The 17,609-nt window shown below is 32.9% G+C and overlaps 1 protein-coding gene across 1 annotated transcript in view; it reads left to right on the top strand.

Annotated features, from left to right (window-relative positions):
- DSCAM (DS cell adhesion molecule) overlaps positions 1-17,609 on the top strand; it is a 776,379-nt gene that overhangs the window by 18,589 nt on the left and 740,181 nt on the right. Inside the window, exon 3 of the mRNA XM_036744150.1 lies at positions 1,595-1,741. Coding sequence (XP_036600045.1) covers positions 1,595-1,741 — 147 coding nt within the window. The remainder of the gene's footprint in view (positions 1-1,594; positions 1,742-17,609) is intronic.

Raw genomic sequence — 17,609 nt, 5'->3', positions numbered from 1 at the left:
AGGGAAAGGAAGGTTAAGGAAAATTGTCTCATAAAATCATAATGTACCAGTATACATTTGAGAAGGAAATGACAAACCATTTCAGTATCTTTGCCAAGAAAACCACAAATGGGTCACGAAGAGTAGATTGTGACTGAAATAACAACAACAAGTACACATCTATAGTAATAAAGAGAATATACACACAGAGAGCAAAAATGCATTTCACTCAACAGGTATGGGCTATTATTGGAATTCAAGAAATAATGAAAGGGATGGTTTTAGAGAAACCTGGGAAGACTTCTATGAACTGATTAAGAGTGACATGATAAAAAATGAAGCAAATAATTTATACAATGACAACAATTTGGTGAAGGCAAACAACTCTGAAAGATTTAGGACTCTTATAAAATTCAAGACTCCTATCAGTATAATGATCAACCATGATTCCAGAGGACTAATGATAAATCCTGCTATAACATCCTGATAAAGAGATGAAACACTTACAGTGTAGAATGACATAAAAAACATTTTGGGTATGGCTAATATGGAAATTTGTTTTGATTGACTATACATGTTTATAATGTTTTTCTTTTGTTCTCAGTTGGAGAGGGGTTGCAAGGAGAGGGTAATAAGGTAGATTTTTGCTGATGGAAACAAATAAAATGTAATTCAGAAAAAATGTTAGGGTGAATCAGAATGTCCAAATTTTAGAGACATCAAGGCCAAGGAGAGGGTTGGCCCTCTCCTATAAACAAAGAGACTCAGAGGATTTATATGACTTACCCAAAGTCATACATTTAAAAGTCATTGGCAGAGTCAGGATGAATTAACTTGCTAAGGGCTAAGACTCAGAGCAGAAATAAATAACACTGCTGGTGAATGACAATTCCCAGCATACAGTGGTGAACTTCCAAAATATAAATCCCATCTTCAAGAAAAATCTTTTAATTCCCTTTGCTGGATAGTGCACAACTATAGAGGGTTCTCTTCATGTTTACGTATCTCCTGTGTCCTATTGGGTAAGGCACTTGGAATTGGCACATAGACATATCTGCCTTTCCTGTACACGGCCTGATTATTCTTAAATGTATTTTTGTGTTTTCTTAGGTAAGACCGATGATCCTCACATAAATATTGTAATAAGTAGTCTTCTCAGGGATGGACAGAAGACATTTTCCTTGTCTAATTTCCAAAGTCAGAAATTTCTTAATCTTTAAAAAATCAAAACATTGCATGCAACAAACCATTTTTTCATATCTAATCCTCAGAATATGTGAATAACAATTACTACCCATATTCCTTTATTATTACTTTTCAAGGAGGGCTAGTCCCATTTCAGTAATTGTCTTCTACCTCAAAATGTTTGACAGAATGTGTCAGAGTCAAATATGTTATATTAAAGTTACTCTTCTTAAATGCGCATAGAAAATTATTTTTAACAGTTAATATTTTGAAGTTCAAGGATAAAAGATGTGAAGATGTTTTGTCTTTTAAGTTTGGAAAAGGTATTTTTTACTTTTTTAAAAATACTGATAAAATATTTGCTTATTAATTAGAATCATCAGTGCACTATAAAATATATCTCCTTGAGAGTAACATTTTTTTATTTTAGTTTTACGGGAACCTTATACAGTCCGTGTGGAGGACCAGAAAACCATGAGAGGCAATGTAGCTGTCTTCAAGTGCATTATCTCCTCCTCTGTGGAGGCATATATCACTGTTGTCTCATGGGAGAAAGACACCGTCTCACTTGTCTCAGGTAGGGTGTCTTCCAAATTTTTATTTCTCCTGTTGTGCATCCAGGATTTGTCTTAGGTGTACTTTATTTCAAATCTTAAAACTGAATGATAATGCTTATTTGTGTTAAAATAAATGGGAAGTAATAAGGTTAAGTTCCTTAAGGTAAGAAATTGCTTCAATTTTGCCTTCTTATTACCAACAGTTATCACAAAGCCTGACACATTATATTCACTTACTAAATTCTTGTTGATTGATAGAAGTGAATTTCATGTTGATGCTAATTTTTAATTATGATGAAGAACTTTTAAATTATTTTGCATCTCTTACTCACCCATACTTTCTTTGTAGAGTTAATACATATTTAGGCTGATAGCAAACAGACACAAGACTTTTCACTTTTTTTTAGTATAGTAGTGTAGAAATAATTTAATTTAACAGAAAGCTATTTATGTTCTGTGTTTATTAGTGAGAAATTTAAAATATAATGTTCTGAATAATATTGCTTTTAGTCTAAACATTTTATCGCTATAAAATTCTGATTTCATCTTAATTTTGATGCTTGATTTTCATACTGAAGACGTGTGGTAAATTCTCTATGATCTTACAGGGTTTTTTACTAAAATATGCACTCTATAATAAAACACAGTTATCTTTCCAATAAATATTTTTGTTACTGAACCAACATGCTTTGGCATCTTGATACTATACAATTAAAAAACAGTTATTGGGAAGTTTATGCTGAAATTTACTATTTAATTTGCCTTATATCTTTGGAAATTTCTTCATAAAGTTTGTAGTTATTTTCTGCCTAGAGAATTGTGTTAGTGGGTTGGGTTTTATCTTTAGGCATTTTAAGGCTGCTAGGCTTCTAGATTTTAATATTTAGGCATCTAGACCCCAACAAATGGTGTTTTTAATGCTAGTAGTGGGAGGTAATGTGCCTGAATAGGAACTGAAGAGTATGCTCAATTAATGGGCTTCACCAAGAATTGCTACTTATTTGCATGATTTAAATTAGCTTCAAAGCTCTGTGATTTGAAAATAACTTTAGGTGGTCTTCACTCCTAGCCTTGAGTTAATTTATATATCCATAAATTAAAGGGACTGAATCAATGCTGATAGTGAGAACCATTTCATCTCATCACAAGCATTTGTCTGGACCTTCTGGGCTATATATTTTTTTCAACTTGTAAAGTTTCTTTGATGACTTGGACTACTTCCTTGTTGGTGTTACAGAATGCAGGGCATGAGCTGATTTCTTTTCCACCCCATTAGTCAGCATAGGTTATCCCTCACTCAAGATCAAAGAAGTAGCTTCAGATTATTTTTAGAGAAGGGAGTCTTAACCTTTTTACAGCTTGGATTTTGACAGGGTGTTGAAATCTATAGACTTCTCAGAATAATGTTTTTAAGAGCATAAATTCTAACACATAGGATTTCAAAGGAAACCAATTATATTGAAATATCTTTATGTAAATTATTTTTAAGTTCATAGACCACAATCTAAAGGGTATAGTACATACAACATATGCTGCAGCTCAAAGTCTTATTATATTAAACACAAAGCAACATTCCATATCCTAAATACATATATACATACACACACATATATACACACTGTGTGTATATATATTACACACATATTCTGTGGAGCCTGAATACCTTTTCATTTTATACTTCTTTTTCAACCTGTACATTACAAATCCCTTTGCATTTTGGGATTTTTTTTGTCTTAAAACAGTGGTTTATAGAGTTTTTTTAACCCATTTGATGTGTTTGTGATTATTTACATGTGAATTTTGTTTTTGAAATATTAAATAATAGGTAGGGGTATTCCAGAAATACAGGTGTGCCTTAGTTCATTGAAATAAAAACATAAGTTTGCTATTTCAGTCTAATCCTTAATACCAGGGAGGAAAGGATTTTTGTCAAGCATATGGTAATAGTTATAGTTTTGATAATAGATCTTAATGTTTGTTTAGATTTCTAAGGCTGTCTATTTGTAGTAGGATTGCTTATGTATCTCTGAGTGTTGCATGACAGATAGCATGTTTTTGGCATGCATAAACTAATAATGAATAAATATTTAGTAAAGTCTAAAGGAAAAAAAAGTAAGTAAATCAGGCCCAATTACGTGCATTTTATTGTATCTGTCTGAAATATTCTAGTAGGGGTTTAATGAGATCTCATTTTGCAATTGTAATGAGTCTTATAGATCATTATATAGATATAGATCATTCTGAACTGAAAAGATGGCTATTGATTATTATGACTATCTCAGGAAACTACAACTGGTGAACAGGATGTTGTGACCTAAGATTTTTGAGTATATGTGTTTGGGGGCAGGGGAATGGCAGTATTTTCCATGAGAGGCAGTATGTACAGTATACAGAATCATAAGTTTGAATCAGAAGACCTTGGCTTAAGTCTTGGTTTTGGCACTTACCAGCAACATGTAATTACTTGTTCTAGTCATTTAACCACTCTAAGCTTTAGTTTTCTCCACTATAAAAATTGTGATAGGAGTACTGCCCTGTCTACCTCACAAAGTGACTATTTGGTGATGTATGTGAAAGCACATTGGGAATAGCAAAACCACTCTATATGAGTAAACAGCTTGGAAAAGTACACCTCTAAACTGCATTTCTGCATTCTAGCTGTCTCTTTAACTGGGTAAAAAAGGGAAAGGAGAAAAAAATGTGATTGTTATGGAAATGATATTAGACCATCTTTGGACCTCTGGTCTCATCAATACAAATATGCTTTTCAGTGATTCAGATAGCAATCCATTTTTCTTACAAATCCTCCACAGAGGTCTACTAATATATATCCACATATATATCCACACACACACACACACATATATGTATATATATTACATATACATATAATATATATGTATACATACATACATATATACATATACATATATATATGTATATATATATATATGTATAGAAAGAGCTATTCTCTAGATTTCTTATTTAGGTATGAATTATGCACACACGTAAATGTCATTCATCACTCTTCCTGAAGTATTAGGCAACCTTACTTTCTAGTCATAGATTTCTCTGATGGCATCATTTTTAAAAAAAATATTTTTCTCTATTAAGTTCTTCTTTGGAAATATGTTTGAACATGTTTATACATGATATGTGCCTCTTAAACTTTAGAAGACTCAGAAATTTAAGTCTCTTGAGGGTGTGGTACTCCATGATTCATAGCCATACAGCATTTATATTGTTCAGTCATGTCCACCTCTTTGTGACCCCATTTAGGGTTTTCTTGGTAAAGATCCTGGAGTGGTTTGCTGTGTCCATTTCCAGATCTTTTATAGATGAGGAAACTGAGCCAAACAGGGTTAAGTGACTTACTCAGGGTCTCACAGCTAGTAAGTGTCTGAGACAGGATTTGTACTCAGGAAGATTTCTGACCTGAGGCCCAGAACTCTATCCACTGTACCACCTAGCTGCCCGCATGAATATGAATGTTAAAAATAAAAAAAAAGATGGACCTTTGTTTCAGGTAGTAACTTGGGATAAATAAGAACACTGCATACTTTATTTTGGAATGTCTTATCAATTATTTGAAGAATATCTATACTTTTTTTCATCCTCAGTAGCAGGTATTAGAGCAAAAGTTGAAATTATTTTCCCGATGGCCTTTTTTGCAAATGTTTCTCATGAGTATCACAATGTTTTTATACAGTTTCAGTTGTATCCAACTCTTTGTGACCTCATTTAAGATTTTCTTGGCAAAGATACTTGCCATTTCTTTCTACTAGGTGGTGACTGCCTCATAAATATAATTCTTGTTGCCTTTGAATGCAAAAGACTGTCATTTCCTTTATTTGCTTCTTCAGATTTTTTTTATTTTATTTGTACCAAGAATAACACTATTCAGCTCTACTGGTAGTGTGTTCATTTATTTTTTAATAGAAAAGGATCTAGTGTTTAGAGTGCCAATAACTAAATTTTTATAGATAATGTAAAGTCAGGATGAATCTAAATAGCCTCTGCCTCATTTTCTATCACACAGCAGCCATCACTTCAAATGCAAAAGACCATAGAGCTTAGGACACTTTATATCTTCCCTTTTTCATGGCTAAGGGAGAGGAGAGGTTGATCAGAGAGGTATGTAACCATGTTTAAGATATTTTATTTCCTACAATTACGTGTTAAGACAAATTTGAAAATTCATTGCTAAGTTTTGAGTTCCAAATTCTATCCCTTCCTCTATTCCCTATTTCCTTCCCCCGAGATAGTGAGCAATCTGATTTGGATTATACATGTGTACTCATGTAAAATATCTCCATATTAGTCATTTTGTGGGGAAAAATGAACAAAGGAAGAGAAAAATAGTATGTTTTGATCTGTATTCAGTTGCCATCTATTCTTTCTCTGGAGGTGGACAGCATTTTACGTCATGAGTCCTTTGGGATTATCTTGGATACATTGCATTGCTGAGGATAGCTACGTCATTCATAGTTGTTCGTTGCACAATATCATTTATTACTGTGTACAGTATTCTCCTGGTTCTGCTCACTTCAGTCAGTATCAGTTCATGTAAATCTTTCTAGGTTTTTCTGAAATCCATCTGCTCATCGTTTCTTGTGGCACAATAATATTCCATTACATTCATATACCACAACTTGTTCAGTTATTCCCAATTGATGAGCATCCCCTCAATTTTCAATTCTTTGCCACCACAAAAGAGCTGCTATAAATATTTTTGTACAAATAGGTCCTTGTCCATTTTTTTATCTTTTTCAGATACAGATCAATGGCCCTTTGGACAAAGCTCAAAATTCCTCTCCAGAATGGTTGAATCAGGTTACAACTCTACCCACAATGCATTAATTTCACAGTTTTCCCACATCCTCTCCAACATTCATCATTTACCTTTTCTGTCATATTAGCCAATCTGATAAATGTGAGTTGGCACTACCTCAGAGTTGTTTTAATTTGCCTTTCTCTGATCCAGAGTGATTTAAAGCATTTTTATATGACCGGCTTTTATTTCCTTGTCTGAAAATTGCCTATTCATATTGTCTGACCATTTATCAGAATGACTTGTATTTTTTATAATTTTGACTTGTATTTGAGAAACGAGGCTTTTATCAGAGATACTTGCCATAAATTCCCCTCTACCCCAATTTTCTGCCTTCCTTATAATTTTGGCTGCATTGGTTTTATTTGTGCAAAACTCTTTTAATTTTATATAATCAAAATCATTCATTTACATTTTGTAATTCTCTCTATATTTTGTGTGCTCCTAAATTCTTTCCTTATCCATAATTCTGACTGGTAAATTATTCCATGCATTCCTTATTTGCTTTTGGTTTCACCCTTTATGTCTAAATCAGGTACTCATTCTGGCCTTAACTTCACATAGAGTTTAACATGTTAGTCTATACCTAATTTCTTCCATACTGTTTTCTAGTATTCCAAGTAGTTTTTGTTAAATAATAAGTTTTTATCTCAAAAGCTTGGATCTTTGGGTTTATCAAACACTATATTACTGTGGTCATTTACTACAATGTATTGGGTACCTAATCTATTCCATTGATCTACCACTCTATTTCTGAGTGCCTATCGCATTGTTTTTTTATGATTGCTTCTTTATAATAATTTAAAGTCTGGTATGGCTGGCTAGGCTACCTTCCTTCATATCTTTTTTTCATTGATTCCCTTGATATTCTTGATTTTTTGTTCTTCCAGATAAATTTTATTATTTCCTCTAGCTCTATAAAATGAACTTTTGATAGTTTGATTGACATGGCACTGAATAAGTCAACTAATTTATGCAGAATTGTCATTTTATTATATTGGCTTAGCTCACTCATGAGCAATTAATATTTTTCTAATTCTTAAATCTGCCTTTATTTGTGTGAAAATTTTTTGTTAATTGCATACCTAGGTTTGTCCTGGCAGGTAGACTCCCAAGTATTTTATATTGTTTACCATTATTTTAAATGGAATTTTTCTATCTCATTCTATTGGACTTTCTTGGTAATATATAGAAATGCCGAAGATTTATGTGGGTTTATTTTATATCCTGCAACTTTGCTAAAGCTGTTAATTATCATAACTAGTTCTTTAGTTGATTCTGTAGGATTCTCTAAGTATATCATTGTATCATCTTTAAAGAGTGAAAGTTTTGTTTCCTCATTGCATAGTCTAATTCCTTCAATTTCTTTTTCTTTTCCTATTGCTATAGCTAGCATTTCTAGTACAATACTGAATAACAGTGATGATAACGGGCATCTTTGCTTCACCCTGATCTTACAGGGAAAGCTTCTAACTCATCCTTATTACAGATAATGCTTCCTAATGGTTTTAGATAGATATTACTTCAAGACTACTTAGGAGATAAGAAGGAGAAGTTCGTTGCCCTGGGGTCAGGGCTGGCTTGGAGCCCAAGGGAATGCAATAGCAACAGTGGGACTTGTTAGTGAAAGAAGCAGCAGCTTTGGGTGTTCTTAAGACAGATATAGTATGGAGATCACACAACTGGTCATAAAGAGCTTATGGATGACCTTTGAGCTAGCACTGTGTAAAGAACAGATGCTATTTGGCAACTCAATTGCCTATACCCACTTTTGCATCACAGTTCAAGGGTGGAGAGTAGCAGTTTCTGTAGTGAGCCCTGATAAGCAACATTGCTTTCAGTCCAAACATTATTTGCTTCTCCAGAATTCAGGAGCAGTGACCTGAGGAGTAGTATCACTTCTAGTCCCAAAAGAACAGGAACCCTGATAGGCAATATCTATTGCAATCCCAAAGTGTCAGGTGCCCTTTCTGTGTAAGGAATAGAGCACCAACCAGGAGAGCAGTGATCACACCTCCTTCAAAATCACACCCCCTTGGAAACACTGAAAAGACTTAAATGTCCAGAACTAACTCTAAAAACAGCAGTGCAAAAAAAAAAGGCTCATGCTTGGGATAGTGTCTCTCCCAGTCTCCATCATCACACCTACCCCCAGATATAGAGCTTAACTTTAACATACAGTACAAAGTCAACAAATAGTCTGGAAACAATGAACAAATTTAAAAAAAAGAACCTGACCATAAAAAGCTACTGTGGTGACAGGGAAGATCATCAAGACACAAACTTAGAAGAAGACAATGTTGCCAAAACAAGCAAAGACTTAAAGAAAAATGGACATAAACCCCACAAGAATTCCTATACAAGTTAAAACATGATTTTTTAAGATCAAATGAAAGTGGTAGAGGAAAAATTGGGAAAAGAAACAAAAGAGATTCAAGAAAATTATGAAAACAACAGCTTGGTAAAAAAAAAAAAAGGCACAAAAATTTTGGAAAAAAATCCACCTTAGAAAACAGGATTATCCAAATGGTACAAGACACAAAAGCTCACTGAAGAAAATAGTTCTTCAAAAATTAGAATGGGGCAAATGGAAGTTAATGACTCAGTGGGAAAGGAAAGAATAAGAAAGTCAGAAGAATGAAAAAATAGAAGAAAATGTGAAATATCTCATCAGAAAAACAACTGAGCTGGAAAATAAATCAAGGAAAAATAATTGAAGAATTATTGGATTGCCTAAAAGTCGGTGTCAAAGAAAGAGTCCAGACATGATCTTTCAAGAAATTATGAAGAAAAATTATTCCAAATATTTTAGAACCAGTCTGTAAAATAGAAATTGAAAGAATTAATTGATTGTTACCTGAAAGAGATTCTGCCCCCTCCACCGTCCCAAAAAATTATGAAGAAAAATTATTCCAAATATTTTCAAACCAATCTGTAAAATAGACATTGAAAGAATTCATTGATTGTTACCTGAAAGAGATTGTGCCCCCTCCAACTCCCCCCCCTAAAAAAAAACATTCCAGGAATTTTATAGCCAAATTACAGAGCTCTCAGGTCAAGGAGAAAATACTTCAAGCAGCCAAGAAGAAACCATTCGAATATTGTGAGGCCACAGTCAGGACCACATATGATTTAACATCTACCATGTTAAAGGAGTGGAGGCTTTGGAATATAAGATTCTGGAAGACAAAAAAAAGCTAGGATGACAAACAAGAATAACATCCCCAACTATAATGAGTGTTGTCCTTCAGGGAAAGAATGGATATTTAATGAAATAGAGTACTTTCAAGCATCCCTGATTAAAAGACCAGATACAAATAGACAATTTGACTTTTCAAACACAAAACTCAAGAGAAGCATAAAAAGGTAAACTTGAAAGATAAATTATAAGGGACTTGAGAAAGTTAAACTTTATTCAGTGTTATACAATAAAGTATAATCTTTATTTATAAAAGCAACATATTCTTAAATGGAAGATGATACACATAACTTCTGAGAACTTTATTTTTAAAGCAGTTAGATTCCACATAGAGGGAGGGCACAAGAATGAGTTACTTATGTTGGGATGATATAAGAATAAATGGATGGGTGAAAAAGAAAGATGCTCTGGGAGAAGAACAAAGGGAGAGAAAGAATGTGGAAAATTATCTTACATAAAAGATGCATTCAAGGAAGAACTTCTTTAGTGGAGGGGAAAATGGGAGGGCAGGCAACACTTGATGCTCAGTCTCAGCTAAATTAGTTCTTTAAGGGGGGAGATATGTACAAACACTCAATTGGGTATAGAAATCTATCTTACCCACCAGAGAAATGGAAGGAGAAGGGGAAGGAGGTAAGAGAAAAGGGAAGTAATAAAAGAGAAGGTATAACAAGGGAAATAGTGGTCAGAAGCAAAACAGACTTTTGTGGGAGGACAGGGTTAAAAGAGAAAGACAGAATAAACAAAAGGAAAAGGACAGAGGGAAATGCACAGTTGGTAATCATACCTCTAAATGTGAATGGGATGAACTTGCCCATAAAATAGGAGCAGATATCAGAATGAATTAGAAACCAGAATATAACATGTGGTTTACAAGTAACACACTTGAAACAGAGAGAAAGTTTAGCAAATGGGCTGGAGCAAAATCTATTATTTCTTAGCTGAAGTAAAAAAAAAAAGGCAGGAGTAGTAATCATGATATCAGACAAAACAAAATACAAAATAAACCTAATTAATAGAGATAATCAGGGAAACTTCATCTTGCTGAAAGGCAACATAGACAATAAAGTAATCAATACTTCAATATTAAACAAATATGCACCAAATGGCATAGCATCCAAATTTTTTTAAATTTAAAAACAATATTTATTTATTTTTAGTTTTCAACATCCACTTTTATAAGATTTTGCGTTCTGAATTTTTTCTCCTTCCTTCTCTACCCTACCCAAGATGGCATGCAATCTGATATAGGCTATACATGTACAATCATATTAAACATATTTCCACATTTGTCATGCTGTGAAAGAAGAATCAGAACAAAAGAGGAAAATCATGAGAAAGAAAAAAACAACAAAAAAGAAAAAATGGTATGTTTCAATGTGCATTCAGACTCCATAATTCTTTCTCTGGACGTGGATAGCATTTTCCATCATGAGTCTTTTGGAATTGTTTTAGATCACTGCAATGCAGAGAAGAGCTAAGTATAACAAAGTTGGTCATTGCATAATGTTGCTATTACTGTGTACAATGTTCTCTTGGGTCTGCTCACAAGACTCAGTCTCAGTTCACATTATTCTTTCCAGGTTTTTCTGAAACCTGCCTGCTCATCATTTCTTATGGAACAATAGTATTCCGTTGCATTCATATACCACAACTTGTTCAGCCATTCCTCAACTGATGAGCATCCCCTCAATTTCCAATTCTTGGCCACCACAAAAAGAGTTGCTATAAATATTTTTGTACATGTGGGCCATTTCCCCTTTTTATATCTCTTTGGGATACAGACCTTATGTTGGTATTGCTGGATCAAAGGGTATGCACAGTTTTGCATAGTTCTTTGGCCATAGTTCCAAATTAACATCCAAATTCATAAAAGAAAAGTTTAGTGAATTAAAACAATACTAGTGGGGGACCTCAACTTTTCCCTCTCAAAGCTAGATAAATCTAAACAGAAAATAAATAAGAAAGAAGTTAAGGAGATGAATAGAATTTCAGAAAAGTTAAATATAATAGACCTCTGGAGAAAATTGAATTGGAATAGAAAGGAATATAATTTTTCTCAGCTGTATGTGGTACCTTCACAAAAACTGACTGTGTATTAGGGCACAAAAACCTTACAACCAAATGCATAAAGGAGAAATGTTAAATGTATCCTTTCCAGAACATATAATTCAATAGAAACTACATTCAATAAAAAGTTGTTGAGGTAGATTGAAAACTAACTGGAAATGAAGTAATCCTGAAGAATGAGTGGGTCAAAGAACAAATCAGAGAAACAATCAATAATTTTTTAAAAGACAATGAAAATAATGACACAACATAGCAAAATTTGTGGGATATAGCCAAAGAAGTACTTACAAGAAAATTTATATCTCTAAATGATTATATCAATAGAGAAAAAGCAGATCAATGACTTGAACACCAAATAAAAAAATTCAAAATCTGCAATTAAACACCAAAATGGACATTGTGAAAATGAAAGGAGAGATGAATAAAATCAGAAGGTAAAAAAATTAATAAATAAAATTAAAAACTGATTTTATGAAAAAAAACAATAAACAGATAAACCTTTGGTTTATTTTATTTTTTAAAAGAAAGAAAATACATAAATTACTAGTATGAAAAGTTAATTTCTTTGGGATAGATTCAAATGACTGGACCAATACACAATTCTGCCAATAATGCACCAGTGTACATATTTTCTCACGTCCTCTCAAGCATTTTTTTCTGTATCATTTTTTCCTGTAATTTTAATCAATCTGATGGAAATTCTCTTTCTACGTCTTTCTCCATGTTTTCATTATTAAAATACAGAAAGGGTGATGATTTCTGTGGATTTAATTTCATATCCTGTAATTTTGCTGAAGTTGTTAATTGTTTTAATTAATCTTTTCATTGATTTTACAGGGTTTTTTAAAAAGTAAATCATCATATCATTTGCAAAATCTAGTACCTGTTTCCTTTTTCCCTATTCTTCTTTGCTCCATTTCTTTATCTTGTCTTATCACCACATCTGGCATTTTAATAATATAGTAAAGTGCAATATTGATAATGAATATCTTTGCTTTACCTCCGATCTTATTGGAAAGGCCTTTGGTTTATCCAAATTATATATAATGCTGGCTCTTCCTTTTATACAGAATCTACTTCTCATTTTAAGGAAAGATAAATTAAGTTCAATGCTTTCTAGTGCTCTTCTTGTTCACAGAAATGGATATTACATTCTGCTAAAAGCATTTTCTGCTTCTATTCATATGATTATATAATTTTTACTGTACTACTTTCTGACGAGGTCAATTATATTTCTACTTTTCATTATATTGACCACTCATGAATTCCTGATATGTTACCAACCTGGGTAGTATATAATTATTGTAATATATTGTTGTGGTCTTCTTGCTAACATTTTATTAAAATTTCATCATCAATATTTGTTAGGGATTTTGACCAATAATTTTCATCTCTGTGTTAACTCCCCCTGGTTTAGGTACCATATTTTTGTATCATAGAAAAAGTGTTATAGAACTACTTCTTTTCTTGGTTTTTCTTTTAATAGATTTTGCAATATTAAACTTAACTGTTTTTTAAACATTTGATAGGATTCATTTGAAAATTCATCTGATTATGTTCACCTTTCCCTTTAGGGATTTATTTATGAATTATTTAATTTATTCTTTTGAGATTATATTATTTAAGTTCTCCATTTCTTGTTCTCTTAATCTAGGCATTTTACATTTTTGTAAATAATAGGGCAGCTATGTTATATAGCAGATAGAGTGCCAGGCCTGAAGTCAAGAACACCTGAATTAAAATTTGTCATTAGATACTCACTGTGTAACCACCAACAATTCACTTAATCATGTTTGCCTCATTCCCTCATCTGTAAAATGATCTGGAGAAGGAAATGGCAAACCACTCCAGTGTCTTTGCTAAGAAAACCCTAAAAGGGAACATGAAGAGTCAGAACTGAAAATGACTACACAACAAGAAAATATTTATCCATTTCTTCTATTCATTTCCGTTCATTTCAGATTGTCAGTTTTATTGGCAGGTAATTGGGCAAAATCGTTTTTAATTATTTTCTTTCTTTCCATTTGATGTGATTTTTTGCTTTTTCTTTTTGATACTAGTAATTTAGTTTTCTATTCTTAAAACAAATTAGCTAATAGCTTAACTATTTTAAAAATTTGTACAAAGTCATTTCCTAGTTCTACTTATTCATTCAATGCTTTCTTTGCTTTCAGATTCCTTCCTTCCTTCCTTCCTTCCTTCCTTCCTTCCTTCCTTCCTTCCTTCCTTCCTTCCTTCCTTCCTTCCTTCCTTCCTTCCTTTCTCTTACCCAGGGTCACATAGCTAGTAAGGGTCTGAGGCCAGATTTGAACTCACGAAGATGAGTCTTCCTGCCCCCAGGCCCAGCCCTGTATCCACTGCACCACCCATCTGCCAACATGAATATTTGTGTAAAAAAGATAGGCCTTTTCTCAGGTAGAAACTTGAGATCATTAAGAACACTGCATACTTTATTTTGGAATGTCTTATCAATTCTTTGAAGAATTTCTCTACTTCTTTCAACCTTAACAGAAGATATTATGGCAAAAACCAAATAATCTTCATGGTGGCCTTTTTTTGAAAATGTTTTTTTTTTTGAAGAATTTCTCTACTTCTTTCATCCTTAACAGAAGATATTATGGCAAAAACCAAATAATCTTCATGGTGGCCTTTTTTTGAAAATGTTTTCTTTTTATAAGCATCACAGTGATTTCAGTTGTGTCTGATTCTCCGTGATTGCATGGGCATGACCTTGGTGAAGGTATTGGAGTGGAGTGATTTGCCATTTCCTTCTCTAGCTCATTTTAAAGATGAGGAACTGAGACAAACAGGGTCAAGTTACTTGCCCAGGGTCATACAGCTAATAAGTGTATGAGGCCTGATTTGAAGACAGGACAGTGAGTCTTCTTGACATGCCTTTCAGAAAAATATAAGCTATCCATTCTTGATTCATTTCTTGTTACTTCAGAGACAAATATTTGGACATGAGCTTATTATATTTTCAGGAGCTATTAATACTAAACCCATGAAAATTTTTACTAGAAATCCTAAAGACTGACACTATGTCATACCCCAAATGAGCAGAATAGTGTGATCCACATACACAAGTCAAAAGCAGGTCAGCAATGGGAAAAAAATCAATAAATCTTTGAATTAATCATACAGCTGCCAGAGAGAATTATTGGTGAAGTAAAGTATGGCCTGTATAATCTAGATTTCTTTTTTTTCTACTTAGTTCATTTCTTTTTTTAATGCCTGAATCTTTGTCTGTTTTTTGATCTTCCCTATTTGAAGGATTGAAAATATTTCTGCCAAGTAAAATTGTGTCTTCTAAATTGCTATGGCCCCATAAACATTACTTGAGCATTAACTGTATGTAATGATTATGAATAAATAAGTTTACCTCTATAAAATTTTAATGCATATGACATACAGTAACTTGGTTTACAAAGATACAAGTTATAGACAAGAAGATAAAAATCCATGTCAAGTTTCCTGATGCTTTGGCGAGCAAATATATATTTTCATTTATTTGAATTTCTGCAGAAACATGGAAGAGTAAAACATCTGATATACTTTCATTTGACTTAAACTCCTTTAAGATCTGCTAACTTCCACAAAAATAAAGAAAATTATGATAATAAATCTCTCTTATGTATTCTTGTTTTAGATCTTATTTTGGTTGAATACTATTTCTTTAGTGCTGCACTTTAAGCAGCTACAAATCAATAATCACTATTATTTTGTGAAAACTGAGCCATTTCTTCTCCATTTAAAAGAGAAACAAACAGAGCATTTAAAAATATCTTAATATGAAATATTGGTTGTAGCAAACTTGTAAGTTCATCATCATTAAATTTGAACTAAAGTCATCTCAAATTATGGTTTAGTTCCTGGTTTTGTCATTTTGCTTAAAATAGATGAATTGGGATGATCTCCCAAGTTTCTGTCCTTTGTTTTCAAGTTTTGCTTTTTATTATTAATTTAATAGTTTTTATCAAAAAGAATATTCCCATATACAAAACCAAAAAAAATTACATATGGAATTACAAACTTCTGTTTCAGTTAGGTTTCTGATTTGTTGTTGCTCAGTTGTTTCAGTCATGTCAGATTCTTCATGGCTTTCCATTTTCCTTTTCCAGCTCATTTTATGGGTGAGAAAATTGAAGTAAATAGAGTTAAGAGACTTGCCCAGGGTCACACAATTAGTAAGGTTCTGAGGTTAGATTTGAACTCAGCTCCTCCTGACTGTAGGCCAGCATTTATCCACTGAGCTACCTATCTGTCCTGTTGGATTTTAAAGGGTATGCTAAATTTAACATGATACTACCCTCTTTTATTGATGGCATTTTGTATTTATTTGTATTTATCTTAATGTTTTGTAACATATTTTATATATGTGAAAATGGTAATATCCTGTATTTGTAATAGCCTGCATTTCCCACTTGAATGCTGACTATTCATATCTTTTGACCACTTATCTTAAATTTAGTTCCTATAAATTTCCATCAAGACCCTTTCTATCCTTACCATCAAACCCTATATATTGCAAATATCAAAGATCTTAAAGCCTTTGACAAGGTGACTTTAAGCTTCCTTTTAAGCTTCATTCTATACTATTCACCCTCTCACACTGTCTAATCTAGCCAACCTGGCCAATGTGTTTTTGTCCATGACACTCCATCTCCAATCTCTATGGTTTTACACTGCCTGTCACTTCCGTATCATATCATCTCTCTATTCCTTCAAGACACAGGTTACATGTTATTTTCTAAATGAAGTCTTTTTAGATCTCCCTAATTTTAGAGAACTAAACCTGAAGTCAGGAAGATCTGGGTTGAAGTATGGCCTCAAACGCTTACTAGCTATGTGACTCTAGACAAGTCCCTTAATGTTTTAATGTTTTTGCCTCAGTTGTTTCTTTTATAAAATGGGGATAATAATAGTACCTTCTTCCAAGTTTAGTTGTGAGGATTAAATGAAATAATAATTATAAAGCACCTAGCGCAGTGCCTGGAACATAGGAAACCCTATATAAATGTTAGCTGCTGCTCCTGTTAACTTCCTTGAATTTATTTATATTCTCTTTGTCTTTATGCTATGTACATACATACACAACACACACCTATTACTTCTGAGTAGGAATTGTTTCTTTTTGTACTTGTAAATGATACTTGCTTTGGGTATTACAGCAATATGTTTTATGACATTTTCAAAAGGTCCCTCTATGCCTATTGTTTGCAGGGTTTTTAGTATAAAAGAGTACTATACTTTGTCAAAAGATTTTCCTGTATGCCTTGATATGATCATGTGGTTTTGGGTATTTTGCTCTGTAATATGATTAATTATATTGTTTTCTTAATATTGAACCATCTTCATGTCCCTGGTATAAATCCACTTGGTCATAAGGAATTATTTCTTGAATGAATCATTATAGTACAATAGAATTTTGCTTAAAATTTTTGAGTTAATATTCATTAATGATATTGGCATATAGTTTTCCTTCTGTGCTTTATCTTCCCCTCATTTATATATTAAGATTATGTTTGACTCATAAAAAGCTTCTGGTAGGGTACTTTCTCAATTTTTGAGAATAATTTTTAAAGTCTTGGTACTAATTATTTTCTAAATATTTGGTAGAATCAGGACCAGGAATATCTCTCTTCACTCAGGACCCTTCCTCAGTGGAACTCCCTCCCACTACTAAAGCAAAGCCTCTCTTCTTTCCTTCCCCCTTTTCATTCCTTCTCTCCATCTCCTCACTCACTCCTCTGGAGGAGGAGAGGAACAGAGGAATAAAGGGGAGTGT

This window comes from Trichosurus vulpecula, chromosome 2 (assembly GCF_011100635.1).
Source record: "Trichosurus vulpecula isolate mTriVul1 chromosome 2, mTriVul1.pri, whole genome shotgun sequence".
Classification (NCBI taxonomy): domain Eukaryota; kingdom Metazoa; phylum Chordata; class Mammalia; order Diprotodontia; family Phalangeridae; genus Trichosurus; species Trichosurus vulpecula.
This window is presented reverse-complemented; position numbering and strand designations above follow the sequence as displayed.